This window comes from Anolis sagrei, chromosome 1, assembly GCF_037176765.1.
Source record: "Anolis sagrei isolate rAnoSag1 chromosome 1, rAnoSag1.mat, whole genome shotgun sequence".
Lineage (NCBI taxonomy): Eukaryota > Metazoa > Chordata > Lepidosauria > Squamata > Dactyloidae > Anolis > Anolis sagrei.
In genome coordinates this window covers 145,360,490-145,388,125 of record NC_090021.1, presented here as the reverse complement: position 1 = coordinate 145,388,125, position 27,636 = coordinate 145,360,490, and the positions used below count along the sequence as shown (strand labels likewise).

General features: G+C 40.1%; 1 protein-coding gene across 6 annotated transcripts in view; it reads right to left on the bottom strand.

Annotated features, from left to right (window-relative positions):
- PAK5 (p21 (RAC1) activated kinase 5) overlaps positions 1–27,636 on the bottom strand; it is a 154,958-nt gene that overhangs the window by 80,117 nt on the left and 47,205 nt on the right. The window contains exon 2 of one of the 6 annotated variants that reach the window (XM_060785775.2): positions 4,463–4,598. The exons of 4 other annotated variants lie outside the window; for them this stretch is intronic. In XM_060785775.2, the coding sequence (XP_060641758.2) occupies positions 4,463–4,523 (61 nt within the window). In that variant the 5' untranslated portion in view covers positions 4,524–4,598. Of the gene's footprint in view, positions 1–4,462; positions 4,599–27,636 lie in introns of those variants that run through there. One more of the 6 variants, XM_060785754.2, reaches the window with a different exon arrangement.

Genomic DNA, 27,636 nt, shown 5'->3' with positions numbered 1-27,636 from the left:
TCTAAAAGTTACAATCAAGTTAAACATGAAAGTCTACAGAGAAAAAGCCTCATTGCCTGTAACATAACTTATTTTCAGGTATGTATGTGTGTGTGTGTGTGTGTGTGTATACACACACATACAAATAATAATAATAATAATAATAATAATAATCTTTATTTATACCCCGCCATTATCCCCCCAATGGGGACTCAGGGCGGCTTACATACACATGCATACTTTATCTGTGTCCCACCTTTCTCCCCAAGGGGACTCAAGGTAGATAACAACCACACACTTTGATCCATTTAAAGCAAAGAAAATACAAAAATTTAAAAACAATTAAACAGTACTGTATGTTTTACGTTAAAATACAATAAATACAATTAAAATGCATTTAAATAACACCCACGAGCTCTCCAGTAGCATACCTCTTATTCTTCCCCAAGTGCCAGTGTGCAGAGAAAGGTCTTGACCTGCTTATGAAAGGCCAGCAGGTAAATGAATATAAGAATGCAGTCCACGTTTCTAATACAGACCTGATTTACAAAATATTAAAGCCCAGCTCTGCATTTTTAAATTGATACATTTAGAATACGATCCGCCATGCCACGCTAAGCAATGCAGCATGCAGTTGCTAGATCTGGGAAACCTGTCACTATACATTTTCCTGGCATGTGTTAGAAGAAAAAATGTTAACGTCAAGGTGTCAAGGACATGAATGGTGATTTATCAAGGGGGAAAGTGTGTGTGTCTTTGAGCACAAGCAAGGGGAGGATAATGACTACACTATGCAAGTTGCCTACGGCAAAAATCTATACCAAAAGTCTGAGATTTATTTTTGCATTAATGAAAGTTATTAGCATTAATTGAGCCTTGCTCAAATTGGAATGATGAAGATATAGTTGCTGCAGAGGAGTGAAATTAATTTGTCTTGCATTGTGTAAGTCTTGAAAATACACCCAGACTGCATCTTCTGTATGAAGTGACCAGACCAGTTGATGGAAATTAGCACAGCTTCACTAAAATCACTGGTTTTGTATCCATGGAGGACCCTGATGCTTTGGGGCAATTTCCCAAATTATAGCTTTCCGTCTTTTACTGAAGCAGAAAACAGTAGAGCTGAAAGGAACAAGCCATGTTGATTTGCTCCAATGCCCTCAACCAAGAAAGAAACTCTCCTCACAAAATGTCTGCTACGCTCAGATGACTCTCTTCTAAGTTGCAGTAGTAATTAAATACTATTTATTAAATAGGAAAGAAACTCTAGCCTGTAATAAAACCACATTAGATGATGACGCAAATAAAAAGAATGTGTGGACCAAGGGGGTGAAGTAGTATAAAAATCTGTCTGTATCAAGCAACTATCTCACCTCTCCAAACAGCTCATACCATCCTTGTTTACATCATACGACAAACATACAACACAAATACTGCACGAATAACATAAATAATTCAAGGAATTTTGCTTACATGTTACATTTCAATGACAAATGAAAAATAATGTTATATTTTCTTTGAAACGTAGGGAGTTTGTTGTCAGACAATGATATATATGTTTTACAAGTAATCTATTTTCCTTCCTAGAATGGAATTTTCTTAGAACTAAGGGTCTCAGCAATTAGCTTTCTAAACTAACAATCCAATTACTAATCTCAAAGATGCATAAGTGAAGGCTGTCATGAGCTATAACAAACAGATGTCTTTTACCACTTGAGGTAAAAAAAATGAACACAAGAAAAAAATCAACCCTCTTACATCCCAAATAGATTACTGCAACGTGCTCTACATGGGGTTGCATTTGAAGACTGTTCGGAAACTTCAACTAGTGCAACGGGCAGCAGCTAGACTACTCACTGGAGCATCACACAGGAAGCGTATGACCCCTCTGTTATGTCAGCTCCACTGGCTGCCGATCCCGTTCCGAGCACAATTCAAAGTGCTGGTCTTGACCTATAAAACCCTATACAGCTCCGGCCCAGCATACCTGTTCGAACGTATCTCCTTCTACGTCCCACCTTGGAATTTAAGATCTTCTGGAGAGGCCCTGCTCTTGGCCCCGCCCTTGTTACAAACGAGACTGGCAAGGACGAGGGACAGGGCCTTCTCGGTGGTGGCCCACTGCCTGTGGAATTTACTCCCCAGGGAAATTAGGTCATCTTTATCCCTCCTCTCTTTTAGAAGGAAATTAAAAACATGGATATGGGACCAGGCCTTTGGGTAATCTTGTAGACCAGATGTTTTGGCCTTCAACTCCCAGAAATCCTAACAGCTGGTAAACTGGCTGGGATTTCTGGGAGTTGTAGGCCAAAACACCAGGGGACCCACATGTTGAGAACCACTGTTGTAGACTGACAAGGACAATGACAGCAATAGTTATGGAAATGGATTATGATAAGCTGAATGGAATCACAAATCACAGAACTCGTCAAGATGACAATCACCAGGCTGGCTTCTTTTTTAGTAGATTTTATTTTATTAACTCAATGTTTTTTACTATTTATCATTACTGTTTTGTTGTGTATTCTATTGTGTTTAATTGTAGGCACTGAATATGTGCCAGCTGGAAGCCGTCCTGAGTCCCCCCTAGGGGGTTGAGAAGGGCGGAGTAAAAAAACCTCTAAATAAATAAATAAATAATAAATATAATCCACTTTAATCCCTAACCACCTCCATTTCCCATAACCAACAACCAGTGCTGCTTAACACGGTACTGCACAGAATGATAAATCTTATATTTTACAGCCACGATCCATGCAGGACATTTTGAAGCAAATATAATCTGGTTGATTACTATCATTTTGCATCTTGCATCCAAAAGATGCAATGGTACAGTCAACGGAATGGTTGGAATGTATTGAGACTAAGTTCAATGAGCTCTAAAAAGATAAAGGTTTTCCCTTGACATTAAGTCTAGTCATGTCTGACTCCGGGCGGTGGTGCTCATCTCCATTTCTAAGCTGAAGAGCCAGTGTTGTCCATAGATGCCTCCAAGGTCATGTGGCTGGCATGACTGTGTGGAGCACCATTACCTTCCTGCCAAAGCAGAACCTATTGCTCTACTCACATTTGCATGTTTCCAAACTGCTAGGTTGGCAGAAGATGGGGCTAACAGCTGGAGCTCACCCTGCTCCCTGGATTCGAACCATCATCCTTTCGGTCAGCTAGTTCAACAGCTCAGTGGTTTAACCCACTGTGCCACTGGTCTTTACTCCTCGGAAAATGTAAATAGAATAATAGTCGAATCCAGGGTGCATCTAACCTGCAGAATTAATGATTGGGATAGATTGGGGCTGCATCTACGTAGTAGAATTAATACAACTTAACTGCCATGGCTCAATGCTAGAAAATCATGGGGTTTGTAGTTTTATAAGGTCTGCCAAAGAGTACTGGCACCTCAACTAGCTACAATTCCCATGATTCCATATAACTGAGCCATGGCAGTTAAACTGCATTAATTCTACAGTACAGATGCAGTTATCACCTGACCAAATTTATTATCATTTATAGCATGCAACTTGAACACCCGAGAATGTCATGAACACACATTTCTGCATGAACCACCCCTCCTCAGCAAATACACAGAGTAATGGATAAAAAGTGGTAAAAATAGCAAAATATAGAATCAGCATATTTTACCATCACTTGGGAGATTAGATATTTTGCTAAGCATTGTTTGTACATTTCCCCAGTGTGGGAACTATACTTTTGCTTTGTTTCTAAAAAAATTAACAGTTCCAGCTTTGTCTCACCCCATGCATCTTCATGTTTAAAATTGTCACATTGAGTGATCTCATAATATTAGCCTCACAGGAATCCTTTAACTTGTGCCAATAAATTTTGATCAAAGTCTGTTCTTACAAAAGAGAGGGCTACCTGTGGGGTTTGGGGAATTAGCTCAAACTACAAACGTCTGAAAAGAGGGCAAGGAAAGCAGACAAAAATCTTCACTGTATGACTTGAGAAGCCCAGTTTACTCTTTAAGAGGAAAACCTGGAGTCTCCTTCTTGTCCGAAGTGTGTGTGTGTGTGTGTATTTCAAAACCGTCTCTCTTGCCTTAATAGAAAACACCAGGTATTTCAACACTGCTGCTTTTTTTCCCCTTGTCAGGAGCAACTTGAGAAATTGCAAGTTGTTTCTGGTGTAAGAGAACTGGCCGTCTGCAAAGATGTTGCCCAGGGGATGCCTGGATGTTTTATCATCCTATGGGAGGCTTCTCTCATGTTCCCACATGAAAAGCTGGAGCTGACAGACAGCAGCTCACCCCGCTTCCTGGATTTGAACTGCCGACTTTCTGGTCAGCAGTTCTACCAGCACAAGGGTTTAACACATTGTGCCACTGGTGGCTCCAACACTGCTGATGTAAATAAATAATTTAACTATAGGGAAGATAACCACATACAGAACAATATAGTTATGTGAAAACATGTGTAAGAACTTTTTCTTTCAAGTGGCAAAAAAAAAGGATTATGGTTTTACTTACCTCCTGAATAGCAACAGCTTCTAAACCCAGAGCATTCTGGATGGCAGTTGTTTTTCAACATCTATAACGGGACCAGGCAGAAGGTATGGTTTCCAATATGTTGTGACTCCCAACAGTTTGAAAACTGCATGGGAAACTGCAAGTAAAAGAAGAATTCTCTGCCGTGACTGACTTTGTACTTTTCACTTCTCTCTTTCCTTCTTGTGTTCCTTGCCTATAAAATAACATGTCTCCACCATGCTATTGGACCACTATATATAGTAATTAAGGCATCAACTTGTATTTGTATAAATATGCAGGATCAAGGGAAGGGGCAGTAGGAAATGGGACTCATCCCCTGATTCACCATTTTCAATTCAGCTCCTTTCCACTGATAATATTTTGTGCTTGTCTCTGGCTGACTTCTTGTTTCAAGGGGGAAAAAATCCTCAAACTAAGTCCTACTGTCTTGGGGTCTGTCTCCCACTGACCTAAGCACAACTAGGCTTCCATATCGAATATTTTCTTCTAAAATCTATATCCAGAAGAATAAGATCTCAATTCACAGTGGTCCCCCAGAGAATGTGGGCAGCATGCTTTGTTTTCCTTCTCTCGTACAAACTTCGATTGTTCTCCCTTCAGCATGAGATAAGCACAATGATACACACTTGCACAGTTCCTGCTGGAAACAGTGTCCTTCTCCAAATATGAAACAGCTTGGTACATTATCCCAAGGCTGCAATCTTAACCATATTTGCATGCTCAGACTTACTTCTAAGTAGACCTCTGAATAATAATAATATAATAATATAACTTTATTTTTATATCCCGCCACCATCTCCCCAAATGGACTCAGGGCAGCTTACATGGGGACAAGCCCAAAATCACAGATAACACAACAGCAATTAAAATCAATCAATTAAAAAACATAACGCAGTTACAACAAACAACATCATAAAACCATATGATGGCTGAGTAAGAATTGGTGCTGGGTCCAGGCTCAAAAAGTGCAGTGCAATTCCTAAGTAGAGCCAGAGGGAAAGTTCAAAAATTCAGGTATATCAATCTAGAGGAAATACCTCTAGCCATAAGTGTCAAGAGTTAATGGAGGTGGATAGTACTAAAGTGTAAGAACATAAATAAGGTTGGGGCGATTCTCTGGTGAACTGCCTAAACAAAGTCATTGCGGAAAATCTACATTTTTAACTCCTTACAGAAGGTGGATAAGGTGGGTGCTTGTCCGATCTGCTTAGGGAGGGAGATCCAGAGCTGTGGGGCCACCACTGAGACGGCCCTGTCCCTTGTTCCCACAAGCTGCAACTGAGATGGCAGCGGAAGCGATAGGAGAGCCTTTCCGGATGATTTAGGGTACAAATTGGTTCGTTGGGGATGATGCAATTGCGAAGATAGGCAGGTTCCGAACTCTTTAGGGCTTTGTAGGTAAAAACCCTCACCTTGAATTGGGACTGGAAACACATTGGAAACCAGTGGAGCTGCTTAAACAGTGGGGTTGACCACTCCCTGTAGCTCACCCTTGTTAGTAATCTGGCCGCGGACCTTTGGACCAACTAAAGTTTCTGGGTCGTCTTCAAAGGCAGCCCCATGTAAAGTGTGTTACAGTACATAACTAGGAAATAAATGATAATTCCTATTTACATTTTGTGCTTACTTTCATAAAACCTAAGTGATAGGAAATAAGAACTGCCACAGATTTGTAGCACCATAAATTTTGCAGCTGCTCAGAAAGCTTTCTGCTTGGCTATGCGTGCATCAGGAAAGCTTTCAGGATTGAGGCCATATAGGAAGGACTCCCACACTTGGTATGTTTGGGATGACTGTACAGCAGACAGTGGCCAGATGAGTCAATCATGTTGTGTCCATTTATATATGTCTTTTTGGGAATGGGATACAAAGTACTATCCTGTAGACCAGGACTTCTTAAACATTTCCATTCAGGACCCTTTTCCACCAGAGAAATTTTTGTGTGACTTCAGAGATAGAGGCATATAAAATTTGTATCCAAATCAAATATTTACTAATGCCTTCTCCTCTGCACTCTTCTCTGTTTGGGGAGATGGTGGCCCATCACTTTCCCGAGCAGAGAAGAGGAGGAAGAGAAGGAGGTGGAGACTGGACATTGCCCGAGATCTCTCTGCCTTTCCCTCTGCACTCTTCTCCACCTGAGGAGATGACGGCCCGCTGCTTTCCCAGCCGGAGAAGAGGAGTAGAAGAGACATGGATGGCGAGAGCTCCAAAGAGGTCTCACCAGCCATGTGTTTATACCTTGGCCCTCCTCTAAGCCTGGAGATGCGGGATGCCACATCTACATGGTGAGGAAGGCCAAGGCAGACAAGGACCAGACTTGAGACCCCAATAATTTCTGGCTGTTGGCCAAGCTGGCTGGGGCTTCTGGGGGTTGGAGTCCAAAAGGCCTGGAAGACTAGAGTTTGAGAGCCCTTCCAGACTGGTCCTATATTCCAGGATCTGATCCGAGATTTCTGCTTTAAACTAGATTATATGAGTCCCCACTGCCAGATAATCTGGGGTAAACTGGGATCAGATCCTGGAATATAGGGTCTGTCTGGAAGGGCCCTGAAAATCACCGCTCCAGAACTTGGTACTCTGTCCAAAAACTCTCCGTCAGCATCTGTCAATCACTGAAAAGAGCCACCCCGGGTACTGCAGTGCTTACTAGTGGGGAAGGTAGACATAAGATGAAGCTAGGAAATCAGATCATTTTGGTTTATAGGGGGAAGAAAATGGGAGTGTACTCACAAATGAAGTGCACCCTCCTAAAGTTCCCATGTCACAAACAGAATTCAGAGCAGTGTGTACTCTCCTCTGGTAAATGTATCTTACTTCATGCACATGCTTGTGTTTTTGATCATGCATTTTTGTATGTAAGAAGGATGTCTATATTCCTTTGCTGTTCAAGTGTTTACTTAGTAAGACCCAGCTTATTTCACAAGAACTCAGGGCTGCATACCAATCAAAGCAATTTAAAATCCATTTATTTTTCAGTGTGGGCTTACACCCAAGTGCACAATGAATTAGTTAACAATTCTAAGCATTTGCAGCTAAGATGAATTCTCACTGACTAGAATGTGATGTGATATATGTCTTTCCTTGGAGTGTGATAGATCTAGTGTTGCCAAGCTGAATATGGGATGGAGCTCCTGTAACTTCAGTGGGGATGGACAAAGGAGTATAGAACTATGTCAAACGGGATGAGCTTTATACCACTTTAAATATCACGGCTCAATGCTATGGAATTCTGGGAGTTGTAGATTTCCAAGTTCTGGGACCGAACCTCATGAAGTCTGACTTGGTCATGGTGGTTCACACCTTAGTTATCTCTAGATTGGACTATTGCAATGCACACTACATGGGACTGCCCTTGAAGACAACGTGGAAACTTCAATTGGTCCAATGTTCGGCAGCCAGACTACTAACTGATCCGAATTACAGGGAGTGGTCTACCCCCGTTTAAGGAGCTCAATTGGTTGCCAGTTATTTTCAGGTCCGAAGTCAAGGTGCAGGTTCTTACCTACAAAGCCCTGAATGGTTTAGGAGCTGCATTTCCTTCTACGAACCTATATGATCCCTTCGATCTTCAGAGTAGCCCTTCTCTTGCTCCTGCCCCCGTCGCAAGAGCGACTTGTGGGGACAACGAGAGGGCCTTCTCTGTGGTGGCCCCCCGGCTCTGGAACTCACTCCCCAGAGAAATTAGGCAAGCCCCCACCCTGGCAGTCTTCAAGAAGAGCCTGAAAACTTGGCTGCTCCAGTGTGCCTTCAATGAATGTACAACAATTCCTGACCTTGAACAAACCTTGCATAAAATGCCCTCGGATGCATTTAATTTTATCCTCTAGAAACAATTAAACCCCATTGTTTGGTCCCATTTGATCCTCTTTCTAGATACACTACATTGATCATATCACCCAGTGTTTTTTAACCTTTTAATCTTTGCAACTGGCCCTGCCCATTGTGTTCAATTATTGTGATTTTATATTGCATGATGATATTATGTTTTAGCTTATTTGTGTATGAATTTTCTGTTGTTAGCTGGTTTGAGTCCCTCTTTGGAGGTCAAGAAGACCGGGTTATAAAAGCTCTAAATAAATAATAAATAATTTACTTTGTATTATTTTTTTGTATTTTTATTTTCATTACATTTTATTGCTGTATTTTTATGTTGTATATTTCCATTGTTGTAATTCTTGGGCTCATTTAATCCACCCTGAGTCCCCTTGGAGAGATGGTGGCAGGATGTAAATAAAGTTTTATTATTTTTATGTCATTATTATTATTATTATTATTATTATTAGCCTTCTCTGCCAAAGAGTGATGGTTCCTCTCAAAACTACATCTCCAGAATTTCACAGCCTTGTGATTCCATTATATTGAGCTAGGAAAGTTCAAGTGGTGTCAAACTCCATTAATTCTACAGTGTAGATGGAGGAAAGGAGGTGTCTGCAGTTCTGTTCTTGTCACCGGTACCTCTGTGTCACTTTGTTCTGTTCCCCAATCTGTTCAGAATCCTTGTCCCATATCAAACCTGGCAGCCCTCCATAGACCAGGTATTTGTTTCATGTGACATGTGTGGTATGCGTGCAAAGATTGCCTTGGCATTAAAAGGGCTCAAAGTTGTGACAATAATTTTGTCTGACTTTGACTAATCCATCTTTGTATTGATGTGTCATCATACTCAATCAAAATATATTAACTGGATGTGTGTACATGGCTTACATTGCAAGAGTCGACTCTACTACCCCCCAAGGGGATTCTCACATGTTTTGCTCTTTGAATCTGTCCCCTTTGGAAAATGGCATGAAATATTCATTCATACCACTATTTCACTGACAGCATGTGCTTTCGCTTTTAACACCATACTGTGCCAAAAGATGTTACTATTAAAAGCATGTGAAATCATGTAGCTACTCCCTGTCGAATACTACAAAGATCATTCATATGATGAGTGCTCACCTGAGCAAAACACTAAAGAACAGAAATTCTTTTCTATTTCTTCTAAGACAAATAGGCTCTAAGGTATCATATGACATATAAGTCTATTGAAAGAGTAATGGTATCAGTAAATCCTTAGATATTACCCAATATGTACATATCAGAATAATCACATAATACATTTGCATTTTAGGGTGCATCTACATTTTGGAATTAATGCAGTTTGACACACTTAAACTACCATGGCTTAATGCTATGGAATCATGGGTGGTGTAGTTTGATAAGCATCACCCTCTTTAACAAAGAAGGAAAATGATCTTGCATAACTACAATTCCTGTGATTCCATTCCATTGAGCCAGGGCAGTTAAAGTGGTGTCAAATTGAATTAATTCCACATTGTAAATACACCCTCAGCTCTAATAACTGTTGAATTAATGCTGTCTGACACCACTTTAACTGTCATGGCTCAATTCTGTGGAATCTCAGGACTTGTAGTTTTGCAAGGTCTTTAGCGTTCTCAGTCAAAGAGTGCTGGTGCCTGACCAAATTACAATCCCCATGATTTCACAGAATTGAGCCAGGGCAGTTACAGTGGTGTCAAAGTGCATTAATTCTCTAATGTTGTAGATCAGGCATGGGCAAACTTCAGCCCTTGAAGTGTTTTGGACTTCAACTCCCACGATTTGTGTGGGAGCAGCTGAGGGAGAAAAGGAAGGGGTCTGAGGCCAGGAATTATGGGAGCTGAAGTCCAAAACACCTGGAAGACCGAAGTTTTCCCATGCCTGTTGTAGAGGTACCCCTAGGGATGGGTGACAATTATGGTTGCTCCTCATTTGTAAGTTACATAGCAAGCATATACAATATGATGTTGTCCATACCATAAACAGTTGTACCTTTAGAGTGTAGCTGCTTGAGAACCTTATTCAGCTCATTTTCTTTTATTAAAAAGTCACCAACATTTCCAGGACTGACAACATGCAACTCGTTTAAGGTCATTTGATGGCTTTCCATTACTTGGAAGGGAATCAACCCTGATTTCCAGAGTCGTAGTCCAACATTCAACCCCATACACCAGGGGTTCCCAAATGGTGCTCTGCAAAGCCCTTGGGACTCTGCGGGTGATAGTGAGGGGCTCCTAGTGCCATGCTGCTCTCCACCTCCAGCTCCTCCTCCTCCATCCTTGCTGCTCAGCCTCTTTTTCTTGCTGACCAGAGCCTGAAACCCTTTCTTTGCTTCCAAAACCCCATTTCCCTCTCACTGCTAAGAGGATGCTTTGATTGTGTTTTCCTGCATGGCAGAAGGGGGTTGGACTGGATGACCTCTGGGGCTTCTGTTGTTGTTGTTGTTGTGTTGTTGAAGGCTTTCATTGCTGGAATCACTGGGTTGTGAACTTTTTGGGCTGTATGGCCATGTTGTACTAGAATTCTTTCATGATGTTTTGCCTCCATCTGTGGCAAGCATCCTCACTGAGACTGATTTCCACAATCCTCATTTCCACAACAAGCCAAATTTTTCAAAATATAATTCTCATAGGGATTGAAAGTGAGGTGAAATCTTCTGAACAGGAGTATAGAAAGCAAAACAACCATCACAAGGTTGGAGTTACATTTAAGATGAAACTGTTCCAAATCCAACTTTAGAATATGCCTACAGAACCTATCTTGTTTGCAACTTACGGACTGACTACATTAATGAATCGGCAAAATAAATTCGTGAAATAAATGGGGGTGGGGATTAAAGCTAGAGTCAATTTAATTCATTGTTGGTTGAATCACCATTTCCTATTAGCTGTAACTCTAGCTCATCTCTCATCTTCCTCAAAGGAACACACTACTTTTGCCTGTCAACTTTCTTCTACGCTTCTCCTTTTCCCCGTATAGTTACTGAATATACTCATGCAGGAGTCTACAAATGTTTCTCAAATAATCAACCCCCAAAAAATTCAGTCAATTTATCCTGGGGTCAGTGTAAGTTTCTATTCTTTTCACACACAAAAGAAGCCATCTCCTTCTCCAAGTAGAGTGTCCAAAGGTTAAAGCTTAATCCATCCAAGAAGAACCTAGAAAAAGCACCAATCCCCTCTATTCTGCCATAGCATTGTTTCTGGACTTTTATAGTACTTGGGTGGAAAACAGCAGTGGTAGTGGTGGCCAAAAGCAGCTGGCACCCAAGGTGATATTTATACTTCTATTGAATGACCTTCAATTTATCCTTAAGTCCCTCAAACCTGCCCTCAACTTATACATTAGTATATACTATAACTAAGATCTGCAAAATATGGGAAACCTGTTGCCCTTCCAGAAACTATAATCTCTCACTACTTGTTATGTTGGCTAAGGCTGTTGGGAGCTGCACTCCAGCAAAATATAGAGGGCCATTCTTCATCCCTGTGTTAAACAGGATTCCTAGTTTCTGCAGATGAATATTTATTTTAACTTCCAGCAGTGCCATCCCAGATTTTTTTCTCCAAAGTACGTCCTGTGGAATTCAGTGGAATTTACTGCCCAGATTTGTATAAGCTGGCATCCTTTGTGGAAAAGCCTGGAAAAGCAACATGGCTAAGCCTTAAAAAACATACACCTCATCCTGTAATTCATGAGGAATGAGATCTTTAAAAAAATCTGTCATTAGATTGGTAGAAAAATATAATAGGCTTTTTTAAAAAATTAAAATTTTCAATTTTAAAATTTACCACTAAAAATAAAAAAGTATTAATAAAAAAATTAATAAAACTATGATAATAAAACTTTATTTATATTCTGCCCTATTTCCCCGAAGGGACTCAGCAAGTGCATCCCACTATTTTGATACTGTGGATTGGATGCAGCTTTCAGCTGCAGTAAAGCGGGTTAGGATAACCGAGCAGTGTATTTCACAGTGAATGCTGTAGGCCAAGTTTGGATTGGTTTGCGAGTACTCTCCATTGAGAGATCACTTACAAAAAGGGGGTGTTGATGCTAAGAAAAGAAGTCACAAAAATCCGGTTTTCATATCACTTCGTTTTCTCTCTATGCTGCAGGTTGGGATGAAAGAATAATATACAATGCCATTCACCGCTACACTGCCACTGAAGGGGCTGAGAGAGTCTAGCTTCCAGCAGCCAGCTAACATAGTTCAATGTCAATATTGCAGCTCCAACTGGATTATTTAAATCATCCCTTCAAATGTTTTTCCAAGCCAAACCAAGCGCATCACTGCATGCATAAATCTCCTTCTCCATTGAGTTTTGTGTAGGCTGCTTATAGTTTTAAACGTTAAATAAAATGAAAAACATAAACAAAATATCTCACACATGAAATCCTCTTCTTTCCAAAGTTAATTGTTGTATTTTCAGTATTCATAGCCACGGGCTCAGCTAATACACACAATGAAAAGCATACTGCGATGTTTTGTTAAACGTTTTGTGGAATACACAAATACCACTTTCAGCCAATCATTGTTGCATTACTGTAGTCTAAGCGGCACCAACTGTGCACAAGACAGAAGACATCTGCATACTCATGGGAATCCTGAGGTTTATGGATATTTAAGAAAGCTTTAGAGAGAGAAAATATAACGAGGAGGAAGGGAATCCCTCATGAGAGCCTACTGCGGAATAAGCATGCCCAGTGGGAAGGGAATGTTGATCTATTGTTTAAAGAAACCACCACACTACAAGATTATACTGTAGGTCCCAGAGAAATAGAATATTTGCATATTGTATTCAAGTCTTTACTGTGAGCATTGGTATCAGCTAGATTGCACAAAAGAGAGTTGGGGAACATGTGGTCTCCCAGATGTTCTTCCACAAATCCCATCTTCTCTCACCATGGTCAATGTTGTCTACACCACATAGTCAAGAGTCCAGATTGTTGGAATTGCCATATGTGACCATGATGATGATGATGATGATGATGATGATGATGTCATGATGAGTTAAACTTTTGTGCTGAACTGCTGATCTGAAGGTTGACAATTCAAATTTGCAGAATGGGGTGAGCTCCTGCCAACCTTGAAGTTCAAAATAGTTACTGCTTCAGCAGGAAAAGGCAAAAATATGCTCCAAGCAGTCATGCTGGCCACACAACTAGGAGGTGACAATGCAGGCTCCTTGGCTTAGAAATGGAAAAGAGCATCTCCTCAAGAGCCAGATATGACCACCGCCTCCAGAGCCGGAAATGAAAGGAGAAGCCTTTGACTTTATCTGTGTATGTGTGTCTCATTGTAACAAGGCCTTGAATACTTGCCTGTGTTCGTTTATATACTGTAATCTGCTCTGAGTCTCCTTGGGGAGAAGGGCGTTATATAAACAAAGTGTTGTTACTATTATTATTTGAAACACAACAAGATGAGTCCACAGCAGACAAGATGCTGTTGTATATATAACAGCAGACAATGCAGCAATACAACAGCAATACAACAATACAACAATACAACAATACAACAGCAATACAACAGCAGACTCTGCTGGCTGTTGTATTGGATCACACGTCAGATTATTATTATTATTATTATTATTATTATTATTATTATTATTATTATTACCTACTACTCCTCATGGCTCGAAGGACCCAGAACACATTAATTTTAAAATGCTGTGTAAGGTTGATCACTCTTTTTCCACATATTATACCTGTAGAAGCTCTTAAAGGTACACAAAATGGTGCAAAAGCAAATACTGCAAACAAATGTTTTTCCCCTCCTCACAAAAAGAACACCTCAATTTAAAAAGTGTTCTTTTCTGATTCACAAATGAGTGCTCTTAGTCCTTAACATGTTGGCTGTAGACCCCAAAATAGAGATCTGGCAAAACTGAGCCCCCAAGCTTCCCTTAATACTATGAATTCTGCCTCCTCAGAAGGATCAATTAGAATCATATTAAATAATCAAGCTCTTAGAAAATAACAAGAAAAATACAATCAGTGAGCTTTCCCCCTGTTGTTGTTGTTTCTTCTATTTAGGGTTGTTTTGTTGATAATGGAAAACTGCTCTCCACCTGCAATTTTCTACAAAGTTAAGAACAAGGTACTTATCAATCTTGAACTATGCACCTTAAAAATAATTCCAGATGCACTGACATGGACAAGTAGGTAGAAAATATTTGACTATTCAGCTTTTCACTGTCGTTGCTTGTTGCTCTATATGTAGTTCACTCTCATAGCTTGGCAGTACCAGCAGAGAAGTCAATGAAATGACTCTCTGAACTTGATACCAACATTCCACTGTTGGCTAAAATGCTGCAGAATGAAACATAATCTGTGGGATCAACCAGTTCTCTATTTGAAGATGTTGCTGGTTTGGTTTGACTACAAGGTGCAGCTGTGGCCAGCTGAGACCTTTTTATCCAAAGACTGCATGACAGCAGTGATAACTGATTGGAGGCACATTTCAACTGATGGTTTTCTCCCTGGATAAAAGGGAGAATAAAGATCACCCACACGTGTTAGCAAACCTCATTAGACTCCTGGGAACTGCTTACAGTTGATTGGGAGTGAAGTGAAGGGAAACTAAGAGGTAAAAGCCATCAAGTTATCCTACTGTAAGCAAGCTTAATGGACATTAAGTCACCTCTGCACTTTCTTTTTCAATTATTTCATTAACATTGTCTGGAACTAATGGTTGAAAAGGGATCTTTGACTCAGTGGTTATATCAGGCATGGGCAGATTTTGGCACTCCAGGTGTTTTGGATTTCAACACCCAGAAATCCTAACAGCTTGTAATAATAATAATAATAATCTTTATTTATACCCCGCCATCATCTCCCCGAAGGGAACTCAGGGTGGCTTACATGAGGCCAAGCCCAGTAGTGCATTACAACAAAATAAACCAGAACCACAAAACAAACATTGCAACAAAGCAAATAAAACATAAGAATACAATAAAACAGTGCAAAAATACAATCAGAATGAGCGGGCCACATGAACAATATAAAATGATAAAAATTCAGGATGAGATAGAAATGAAATGGGAAATATTTGTGCCGGAGAGAATAACTGGAAACGGAGTACTGGAGACAGGCCTTCAAATGGGCAGGGGAGGATACAGTATGGGGACAAACGGTTTAGGGGAGTGGACAAAGAAGATGTAAGGTCACTCTGCAAAGATGAAATGGAAAAGCCAAGTTTTGAGATCCTTCTTGAAGGCTTCTAGAATGGGGGCTTGCCTAATCCCGCCAGGCAGTGAATTCCAGAGTCGGGGGGCCACAGAGGAGAAGGCTCCCTTGTTCCCATAAGTCAGGTCTGTGATAACGGGAGGGGCGAAGGGAGGGCCTCCCCTGAAGATCGAAGAGATCGGGCAGGTTTGTGGAAGGAGATACGGTCACGAAGGTAGACGGGTCCCAAATTGTTTAGGGCTTTATAAGTGATGACCTCTACCTTGTATTGGGACCGGAAAATAAATGGCAGCCAATGAAGTTCCTTAAACAGGGGGGTTGACCACTCCCCGTAATTTGCTCCAGTTATTAATCTGGCTGCTGAGTGTTGAACCAGTTGGAGTTTGTAAACTAGCTGGGATTTCTGGGAGTTGTATGCCAAAATAGCTAGGAATCCACAGGTTGAGTTGAGGTTGAGAATCACTGCTGTAGTTGATCAGAGTATATCCTCTGCGGAGCTCGAATCTGGGACTAGAAAATGTGGACTGCTTCTCAGGACACTCCTAGCACTGAAGTGCTTTTTAAAAAGTGAAAAGACAGCTATCTGCAAGATTAAAAATTACTTCCCTAGGAGAGAAAACTACATCATTTCCATGGGAGCTCTCTCTTTCCACCTTTTTGTGATCTTTTCCTGGGGCCTGATGTGGTTCAGTGCTGTTTCTGAATGGACAAGGATATGTCTATCAGCTCATCTCAGCAGAATAGCTGTGGGCCCTTCCAGACAGGCCCTATATCCCTGGATCTGATTCTGGGTTTTCTGTTTATCCCAGATGATCTCATATAATCCAGTTTAAAGCAGAAAACCTGGGATCAGATCCTGGTATATAGGGCCTGTCTGGAAGGACTCTGAGAAAAAGAAAACTCACATTTCTAGTGATTGTTTAGCTGCAGATACTACAATTCCTGGATTTGGCTTGATCCACATTTAGCAGATACTGTGGTCACCATCACAACCTTAAGCCGTTTCCTGGGGTGTTTGTGTAGACACTGCTCACCAAAACTGATTCCTTTTAATCCACTTCCAATTGGATTATTTAGTTAGTGTAGAACTGCCCTGAACTTCTACCTTTCAGATTTTTACATGAGATACTAGGGACTATTTCTAAGAAACTTCAAGATTGGGTACTGAGAGCAGAAAGTCTTATAAATCGGTTGGGGGAGGGGGGCAAAGCTCTAAAGTGAACAAAGAACCCAAAACTGGAAGCAAATGTATCACTTTGGCTCTTAAATGTAACTACATTAATGCATTAATTACACTAGTAAATCTGCCTTTTTTCTTGCACTTTACATCAATCTATCATAATAGATGTATTTACATTTAAGAGCCATTTAGTATTAACACTAGAAGTTTGCTAAAGTTTGCTAACACTACTTAATAAGTATACATAACTTAGATTTCGATGAAGAAGAAATACATGGCTACATTATTTTGGTTTAGATTACTAACATTTGTACAATCTTTTCTTTCTTTTGTTGTATACATTTTTCTCAGAATCTCTTGTTGTATTCCATACTGGTATTTTTTTATTTTAAATATTTGGAAATATCAAATATTTTTTAAGGATGTTGCTGATTTGAAGAACTGCAAAGAAAGATTGCCAAGGTCCTTGAAGTTGCTCATCAGCAGTTGGCACCTGGGCAATATACTGAGAGTGGACACACCTTCCCTTAATGCATTTCTATTTAAACTGGAGCAACTATTTTTTGCATATGTACCTGTGAATTAGCACATGCAAATATGATGCTATTCTGCTTTCTTTTCCGTTCCTTTTTGGTGATAGGTTTCTTCTTTTGGGATGTAAGTGGGCACTCAATGTTCAGGTTAAATAGAAATATAGCTCACAAAATAGACCTGGAGAAGCAGGTTGGTGTTGCTCAAGAATTGCGTGCACTAATGGAGCTAGAAAACCTGAGTAAATTTGCACAGAAATGTTTTCACTTGGTTTGCTATTTTAAAGTGTTTTGCAAGGTCTTTAGCAGCCAAAGAATTCATTACCAGGACAGCTGAATGCCTAATTCTCCGTTTCAGCTTAATTAAATCTTTCAGCCAATTGTTGGCAGAGTTTATAAAAAAGAGGTATTAGGGACAGTGACCCTAATGCTAGTGTCTTGCCCTCAATGCTAGTGTCTTGCCCTCAATGCTAGTGTCTAACCCTAGTGTCTTGCCCTCAATGGTAATCTTCTAGAGTGAACTGCCATACTGTTGCCCTCAAAAGTTTAGGAATTTTTCCAAAAGCAACCTCCCTACTAAAACAATCTAAGATCTAAACATCTCAGAGTTTATTTCATTCCATGAGTTCTTGATGAGCTCCGGTAGTGCACTGGGTTAAACCCTTGTGCCATCTGAACTGCTGACTGAAAGGTCAGCAGTTAAAATCCAGGGAGCAGGGTGAGCTCCCATGTGTCAGCTCTAGCTTCCCATGCGGGGATATGAGAGAAGCCTTCCACAGGATGGTAAAACATCTGGACGTCCCCTGGGCAATGTGCTTGCAGCGTCTTGAAGTTTCTGAAGCACCTTTAAAAAGTGAAAAGACAAGTTGCTCCTTACATAAAAAAAGTTCTTGAGGATGTATTGTTTTTCATAAGGCAAATTTAAAGATCACTCATACATTTCTGTTTACTAATAAAGAAAATTGTCATCTGGATTTAACACATGGAATTGTAAGAGCAATAAAATCATAAAAAGTACAAAGCTGGCTATTATGGGTCCCAGTTCTTCCTGTACATCAAGGTTCCTGTAAGAACACATCATAACATGGGCTACCAGTGAATTTTCCAGTATAGCCAAGTATTTATACCCATATGCAGTCTGAGCTGATTGCAACTGATCTTGGGTTTGTGGTAGACAAATCCAAGAAAACTATGCAGTGAAAACCAGTAATTTTATGTTAAAGATTTTAAGAAGAGAAATTAAAAATACAATTGCTGATATCCCAATCATCTTTCAACAAATTATGGTATTCCCCCACCCCTTTGAAACTTTGATCCGTGCAGCTCAAAAAGGATATTTTAGACTTTGGGAAAATCACAAAGCACAAAAGGAGTCAAACTGATCAAGGGACTACAGGCCCTTTTACACAGCCATACACAGGCAGATTATCCATAATATCTGCTTTGAATTGGATTATCTGAGTTCACACTGACATATAATCCAGTTCAATGTGAATTTGATACAGCTGTGTGGAAAGGACCTACAGCAAGCATCCCAGGAAGAAGGATGGTTGGGAGTGTGGTAGAGTTGGTCTGGGTTAGTTTGATAGGAGTGTGAGGGTGGATGCTCTTGCAATGAGCACCATGGAAGTCTTCACATTTGGTGGGTTGAAGGGTGGCAACCCCACACTTGGCCACATTGGTGGGATTGCCTGAGTGAAGCCTTCACAATTGGTGGGAGAATGGTTGGAGAACCCCAGTTGAAAAACATCTAGTATTCCAAACACAGTGATCCAACCCCACTCACCATTCTTAGGAATATACTTGCAGAGTTCCTAAATGTGAGATTAATGATTATGTAATCAATTAGAAAACAGAAGGCTGCATTCATTCATTCATTTATTCAATTAGTTTAAATCCCTCCTTTATGGGACCCAATTGGAACTGGTAAAGCAGTAATGATTAGAAGTGTTAATAAACTATTTTGAACACTATTATGACAATAAAAGTGTACCACATAAACCATTAAAAGTCCTTCCAGCAATAACCAATTACTCATCGCAATCTAGTTCAAATAAATACATAACGTAAAGACGACTTTTTTCTGTGGCAGAGAGACAGCAGAAGGGGACAGTATAACTTGTTATGGAAGAGAATCTTACAGACTAAAGAAGTCACCATGAAGACCCTCAAAACATGTCCATACCACACAAATATGTGACTCGTGTGACTGAGAAAAATCTGTGTCCAAGGATCCTGAAACTCAGCAGGTTCACATAGGGATACGCCGTCTATCAGATAGTCTGGACCCAAGCTGCATAAGGTAGCATTAGGTGGCAAAACAGAAGCACGATGAGCAGGAAGAAGACAGGGTATTTTCCAAAAAGTCCTTGGAGGTAAAGCTACAGTGATTTCCACTGCACAAATGGGTTACTGAAAAGCCTTGCAGCTGTAAGGGAGGTTGACAGGATGGTGTGGAGAAAATGTGAAAAAAGGATCACAGCACAATTTTCTTCTTTATCTCTCATCCTCTTCTCCACCCACTGTCTCCACCATCATCATTTTGATGGCCTTTCTTTGCTGCACATCTCTCTGCAGGCTTCCTCCTCATTTCTCCCTCCTGTTCTTGTTACTCTCGATCATGCCTCATGCTGACTGCAGCTGCCATTGCCTACCATGGAGTGAAAAGCTCTGGCAAGACTGCAGGGGAGGTGACAAAGTGTGCGCTAATGTGTGTGTGTGTGTGTAGGGAACAATACAGAAACAAAAATTCTATTCCCCAAAATGCTTCTGGGGAAATGTTCTCAAAAGTACATTCAATTGCACTGGAGATAAATGTAGTTTATACTCAGCTTTAACATTCACCACAAGAACAATTCAACATAGTTAACATCAATAACTTCATTCCAGTCTCTGGGAATGAATGGAAAAGTTGTAAGTCTAGATATTTTAGTAAAAATCACTGATTGAAAAACTTGGTTCAACTTATCCACCAGTCAATATAATTACTGCCTCTTATAAAAATAAACTATCCCCTCCTCTGAGTAGTGATGAAAAGCAAGAGTTTAGCCCATATTTGAAGAACTTAAGAGAACGAGCTACTCCTTGTATTCTCTCTACCACAGTACTGCTTCTAACTTTTTCAAATGTCCGAGTGGCAAAATATTGGAGGTGACAAGGGACTACCTGAGACAGTGCTGGCACTTTCCACTCTCTATGAGTTGAATCCCTTGATTTATTGTTGGGTTATATCAAATTTCATAATTTGTCCCCAAGCCTTCTCCAATTGAATGCCCAAGCCTTTGGGAAAATTATAGTATCTGGCTTTATTTGGGGGCTATCTGCATGCCTTCTGTTAAGATTAAGACCCTTTAACACAGAGAGGCGCTTTAGGCATGGTGAAAAGATATCCAAAATGAGTTTTTGCAAACAAGGTGAATAAAGAGTTAACTCCACCCAGAGCTATCATAAGGTAACTTAAAACAATACATTACAAAATGAGCCTTTGCTGGCTGCAGTCATCTCTCTGGAGTCTTTGAAAGTTTCCTGCCTCTGGTGCAAAGCAATGGTTATAAACTGTCTCAATCTTCTTTCTTGTGAAGCATAAGCTAGCCATAAGCTTCTGTTCTTCTTTGGACTGGTGGTATAAAAATACTGCTGAATGCAGGTGCTAAGGATGTCTTTTTGAATTGTTTGGGCCTAGGATTGCCAGATAATCCCAAGACTAAGTCACATTAGCTCTGCTGTAGAAAAAAGGAAGGAGTCTAGCAAAGAGCTCTATACAGGGAAATGGAATAGACCAACTAAGGCTGGCTTCTAGTTGACATTATGCTCCACCCAAAAACTAATACAAAGGAAGGTATTTACACTATTGGGAAAATCTATGAGTAGGGGGAACTAAAGTAGAGGAGATGAAAAGGCAGAGCCAAGACTTCACACCTGCCCTTGACTTACACCTGAGGTCAACTTAGACACAAACATATATGGTACTCTATTAGCATCCTGGGTAAATATATTTCCAAGTTTGCAAAGCCAAAATAATAAAAATAGCATCCCAAAACATTAACACACACACACACTCCAAATGGAGAGAATGCACAGACCCAAAAAGACACACTGGCAAACTTTAGTTAATATAAACAAATAAGCATATCAAAAACAGTAATGAAAAGAAATGTATGTATTTTTATATATGGCATCTAATTGTTGCCGACTTGTATGCTGCCCTGAGTTGCCTTCATGCTGATATGGGTGGGATACAAATGTTGTAAATAAATGAATAAATAAATAAATAATGAATAAAAACATGTACAAAAAAGAGCCCTCACAAGACAATGTGGAAGTGCACTGGAAGGAGCTTATCAGTGGAAAAAAATGGAATCAAGATCACATTGACCTTGATAGATTTGACCACTGCTGTACGGACTACTTCCACAGAATATGGCAAATAACACTAACTTAACTACCTTTAAGAGGATTAAATAAAATCAGAAAACTTAAGACTACCAATGCCTTCTAGTCATGATGGCTATACGCTACCTCTATACTTAAGCAGCATATTTCCAAAGACCATATGTTGGGAAGCAGACAGGAGGGGAAGTCTATTGTCCTAGTGACCTGCTTGTAGTTATCATGGGCAATTTGACATGTCAGCATCCCTTTAGCCACTGTATTACAGGAAAACAGTAATAAATAGGCCTGTTCCTTTTTGGATATCACTTTACAATATCCAAATAATGGACTAAGATGTTTTATTCCCTGGGCAAATGTTATCCTCAGTCAGTCCAAAGTCTATAGCACCCAAATCTAGACAAGTTTCTTCAGCATATGAAACAGAATATCGCAAGAACTGCTCTCTCCATAGCAACAGGTTTTTAAATTATCACAAGAATATCAAATTGCATAACTAACAATTTGCTGCTCATTAGTGGCACCCAGTACCATTACTGATGGCAGAGCTAGCCCAGCTTGGGATAAAGAAGAAGAGAAAAGAAGCGAAAGAAGGGCAAGAAGAGAGTGCAAATAACAGGTGCACATTTTCATAGGTGCTGCCAAAATCATGAAAAAAGGGAGGTGGGAAGGGAGTTGTTCCTTAGTGCTGCTGAAAATATTCCAGAAAGACATTGAAAAGTTCTGGCTCAGCAACAGTTTGAACACTCTTATTTTTAAAATATTGATAAAACCATGTTTATACTCCACGGACAGCAGAAAAGTAATATATTGTGAGACCTACCTAGAGTGCTATCTCCTTTTCTTCTGCTTTGTAAATATATTCAAACCTATCTTCTGTATATCATCATCATCGTCATCATCATCATCATCATCATCATCACTTTATTTCTTAATTAGTCGCTCTCCACCAAAGTGCTCCGAGTGACTTACAATTTAAAATAGCTTATACACAATATAAAACATTCAATATAAAAACATTCAACATAAAAACCTTCAGCAGTGACTATGGCAAAATTTGATCAGATTACTTAAATGCACAACCAAACAGCCAAGTCTTGAGCGCCTTTACAAAAGGTCGCAACTCCGACATTGCTCTAATATATGGAGGCAATGAGTTCCACAGAATTGGAGCATACATCGAAAAAGCTCTACGCCTTGTAGCTTCCAAATATGCCTCCCTAGGACCCGGTATGTATAGGAATACATATATAGGTATTCCTATACAGTGAATACATATATAGGTAGTCCCTGCATTACAAACATCTAATTTACAAATGACTCATAGTTAAGAACAGAGGTGAGACAAGAGAAAGTGAGAAAAACCTGCCCCTAGAAAGGGAAATTCACTCCTGGAAGTGTTGTCATGAGAAAAAGATGTCTCCACTGAAGATTTACCATAAATCCTTGTTTCCGCAACATGCCATTTTTTTTCAAAATGTCATTATCACAGGGACAGAAAGTGATGTGAAATCTTCTCAACAGGGGCACAGAAAGCAAAACAAACCCCATAGGAGTGTTAATCCATCCCTATGCTATCTAAAGATACATACATACGTATATGTGTGTATGCACACACATTATATACCGTATATTCCGGCATATAAGATGACTGGGTGCATAAGACGACCCCCAACTTTTCCAGTTAAAATATAGAGTTTGGGATATACTCGCCGTATAAGACTACCCCTCTTCCAAAGCATACCAAATAAAAAATTTTAAAGCATCAGATTTGATTTCAATATGGTAATTTTCCTATTACTGTACCTCCTTCTCTGCCTCTCAGATCTTGCACATGCACACCTGAACCACTTCACTGCAGTCTTCAGGAGTGAGATCTGAGAGGCAGAGGAGCAGGTACGGTAATAGGATACAACAGTGGGCCAGATAGGTAAAATAGGTGTGTTTTTCTGGGCCCAGAGCCACTCTATCTCTTTTTTCCATACCCCGGGTGCTCCGGACGCCTGCAGCTTGCTCCGCCCTTACACCTTCCCGGTGAAGCGCCCCTTCACCTCACCATCAGGATCGCATTAAGTCCATGAATTCTGATGAATGGATTTTCTTCTACCGTACTTGCACAGCGTCGCCCTTAATGCTTTCATACAGTTGTTGCATACGGCAGGGACGCGGCCACTGCCATTTTTGAGCTCCCCCCACCATATGCAGGAACCACAGATTCTCCATTCCGGATTGGAAGTTTCAGCACCCGCTCTATAAGATGACTCCCGGCATATAAGACTACTCCCACATATAAGATGACTCCCATGCATAAGGCTACTCCAGCGTATAAGACTCCAGCGTATAAGACAACCCCTGACTTTTGAGAAGATTTTCTTGGGTTAAAAAGTAGTCTTATATGCCAGAATATACAGAATATACACACACACACCACTTTAAAAAGGTACCTGTTCTGACATACATACAAATTCAACTTAAGAACAAACCTATGAAACCTATTTTGTTCATAATTTGGTGACTACCTGTAATGTGATGAATAGATATGTACCATGTGTCCTGGGGTTACAAGCCCATACATATTACTATGGGAATAAGTTCCATTTAACTCGATAGTACCACTGAGCAGACATGCATGGAATGAAACAGCCAAGCTGATGGTAATATGTAATGCAAAGGAGAAATGTAAGCTTGAAGAGATTAAGGAGATAAATGTTTCCCATTTTCATTTCTGGCTATCTTGTCTAAGATGTAATCTGTTTCCTTATCAGAAATATATCTGGCATTTTTGGATGATAAACAATATTACATAATTGCATGTATTCACCAATCTCTGATCATAAAAGCCATGCTCCAGCATTCTCAGTGAATCAGAGCTTTCTGCTCTCCAGAAAGATAGGCATTTGGAGGAAGAGTTATCAAATGTGCCTGCCTGTAATGAGCCATTCTTGCAGTGGAGAACAAGTTTAATTTCCTGTGAAGCTTCTTCCTGGGGCTTCAGATGCAGAAATATCTTTGATAACCCCCCCCCCCCCCAATCTTTTGCTCACACACACATGCATACTTGTGTGCACACACACTAGTGAACGCCCAAAAATGAAATTACAAGAAAACATTAGGAAGCTTATTAGATAAAGGGAATTGTTTTTATTTCTTAGGTATCTGTTTTTGCTTACATATTTATAAATCAGAAATAATTCCTCCCCCCCTTCCACCATCAAAGGCAGATCTAATGAATTGCCAAGCAAGGAGGTACATTTAATTTTCTCCCCACAATAAATGGGAAGTGCCAGTTGCTATTGGATAAAACAAAAGAGTCTGGAAATCAGCACCCTGTCTGGCTCTTTTGACTCATTTATTGACTAAATATAGTCTTTTAGACATGACAAGTGGTAAGTGAAACAAGGCTAACAGGAATGAAAGAATGAAGGAGATGCCATCTTGTCTGGACTTTCTCAACTAGTTCAATTTGGTGGGAACACTGTCGGGAACATTGTTCTTTTATAATTGTCACCTACCTGACCTCCTTAAATTAGTACATGTATTATCTCAGTCACTAATCTAGTAGATAGAGAATAGGATAGAAACTAAGGTTTAGTTGGAAAGGAAGTACAATTGAGAGTTGGCACTGTCTATTGCTCCTGCCAATTGGTCCAGTGATGTCCAAGGGATGGTGGTGTGTGCAGAGGATGTGAACCATACTAGACGACACCATCAGAGTGGGTCACTGGTTCATCCAGGAGCAGTACCTAGGAGCAGTACCCATTTGGTCCCTCCACCCGCTGCTCCTTTCTCCTTTCTCCCTAATAGGACTAGTTAGTTAAACTCAACCTCCATAGCCCCTGGAACCGAACCAATGCTGCTCTGTTTTCAAATAAAATCTGTCAGGAGGGAAGATCTGCCGTTGGAACAACACGGGAACTTAAAGGGACTTCTATCCAGGACAAGCACTTTGCATTTCCTCCTGCTCATATAGTATCAGTAGTGCCTCACAAACTCCTGGCAGGGATGTTCTGGGGAAACAGCCAACCAGCTGAGCTGCCCAGAGTAGAAAGGGAGTCAGATTTCCCGGAGCCAAGTGCTGTGTGGGCACCCTGCTGCCATGGGGTGCCTTCCTTCCTCACAGTAGATGACACCAACCCTAATGATACTACTGGCAATGCTTCTTTGTATATTAGGGTACAAGTGACAATTATGGAGACATAACCATTTCAAGAGCATTTGGGATCCATTATTTGTACAGTATCTCCAGTCAACATGGCTAGTACTCAATTTTAATGAGGAACTTTAGAATTAAAACTTTCACTACCACAAAACTAAAAACACTCTATCTTTGCACCATGAAAGTTCCTAGTCCTATATTTTTTGGTAATACCTTCCAAATTTTTAGGAAGCGTTACCTCCACTAATTCTACATTATCATCCAGATTGATAGCTTCTTCAACAGCTTTTTATTTCTCTGTCCCATCAACAATGACCATGTAATGCAGTTCAAAGATAGCTTCAATTTGCAGCAGCCAGAAAACAAACTCCCACAAAAGTGCATGAAAAAGTATGCATCAGTGCTTTGTGGTTTGTGTCCCAATCATTCAGACTTCAAACTGATTCCAGGATCTCTTATGTAAACATCTGCACATCAAAATCATTTCCTTCAATTCCAATTTGAAACTGCAATAAATGGTCAGTGTAGATGTGCTCTCTGCTGCATTTCTCTTGAGCAATTCCAGCCAATCAGGGATCATATTAAGGATAGAAAACTATCAAAACTATCAGCTTACTCTGAGTCAATCAGAGTAAGCTGTGTGCTTATATCATTAAGAATAAGTGCAACTCATCAGTCCAAGAGAAACACAGGAATTCCCTGAGTTAAAAACATCTGTCTTACAAATGACTCATAGTTAAGAATGGGGGGTAAGTCAACAGGAAGGGAAATTCACTCCTGGAAGAGTTATTATGGGGGAAAGGCATCTCCACTGAAGCTCTATCACTGATTCTTGTTACCACAAGCCATTCTTTTCTAAATCCAATTATCACAGGGACAGAAAGAGAGATCAAATCTTCTGAACAGGGGCACAGACAGCAAAACAAACTTCACAGTACTATTAACCCTTCCCTGTGTTTTCCAAAGACTTTCTGTGTGTGTGTGTGTGTGTGTGTGTGTGTGTGTGGAGTTAGACTTAAAATGCACCTATTTTGATTTACATACAAATTCAACTTAGGAACAAACCTACAGAACTTATCGTGTTTGTAACTTGAGGACTGTCTGTACCTACTATATGTTATACAAGTGATCCTAGTTTTCCAGGGATCATTCTAAGGGTTCAAAAATCACCCCTTTCTAATTTTGAAAAGTAGCCAAAAGCCAAAGTTCCCTTTTTATTCTGATCAAGCCTTTTTCCAATCCTGTCCTCTCCATTGACTTCCCCATACATGTCTAACAGTTGATCTCTTTGTCCACTAAGTCATCCAGCAACCCCGATGAAGCAAACCTACACTGGATTTCCCCCCCTCCCCAGCTCACCTTCAGAACATCTGTAAACATACCTACAGCAGGAAACAAACTAAAAGCAAAACCTCTTTGGATAAATTTAATCAAGAGCTCTTTCCCTCTGATCAGAATGATTAAGGTACAGCCAAGAGTCATCTCCCTCTTCGTTGTCTTTTGACATTGATTGACAAGTGCATTGTGGGAGATTTGAAGCCTGATTATCTCTTTTCATTTATCTGCTCTCTTTGGAAAGAATTATTATTGTACTGTAGTTATCATTATAGCTGCACCAGAACTATTTTTTTTTAAGAATTACAGTTTAAAGCCGACAGAGGACTGAAATAAATACAAAACAGAATTATAAGCCTAAGGCAGTCTGGAGTTTTATGCAAACCTTTTTATTTTTATTTTTTATTTTTTGTAATAAGAGAGACATAATAATGCTGTTTTCAATGCATCTTCAAGCGACAGAGATAATGAAACTTTTGACACTGATGGCATGGGGACCCTTTCAGTTCTCACAATACTGTCTTCTCACTTTGGGTTTTTGTACAAT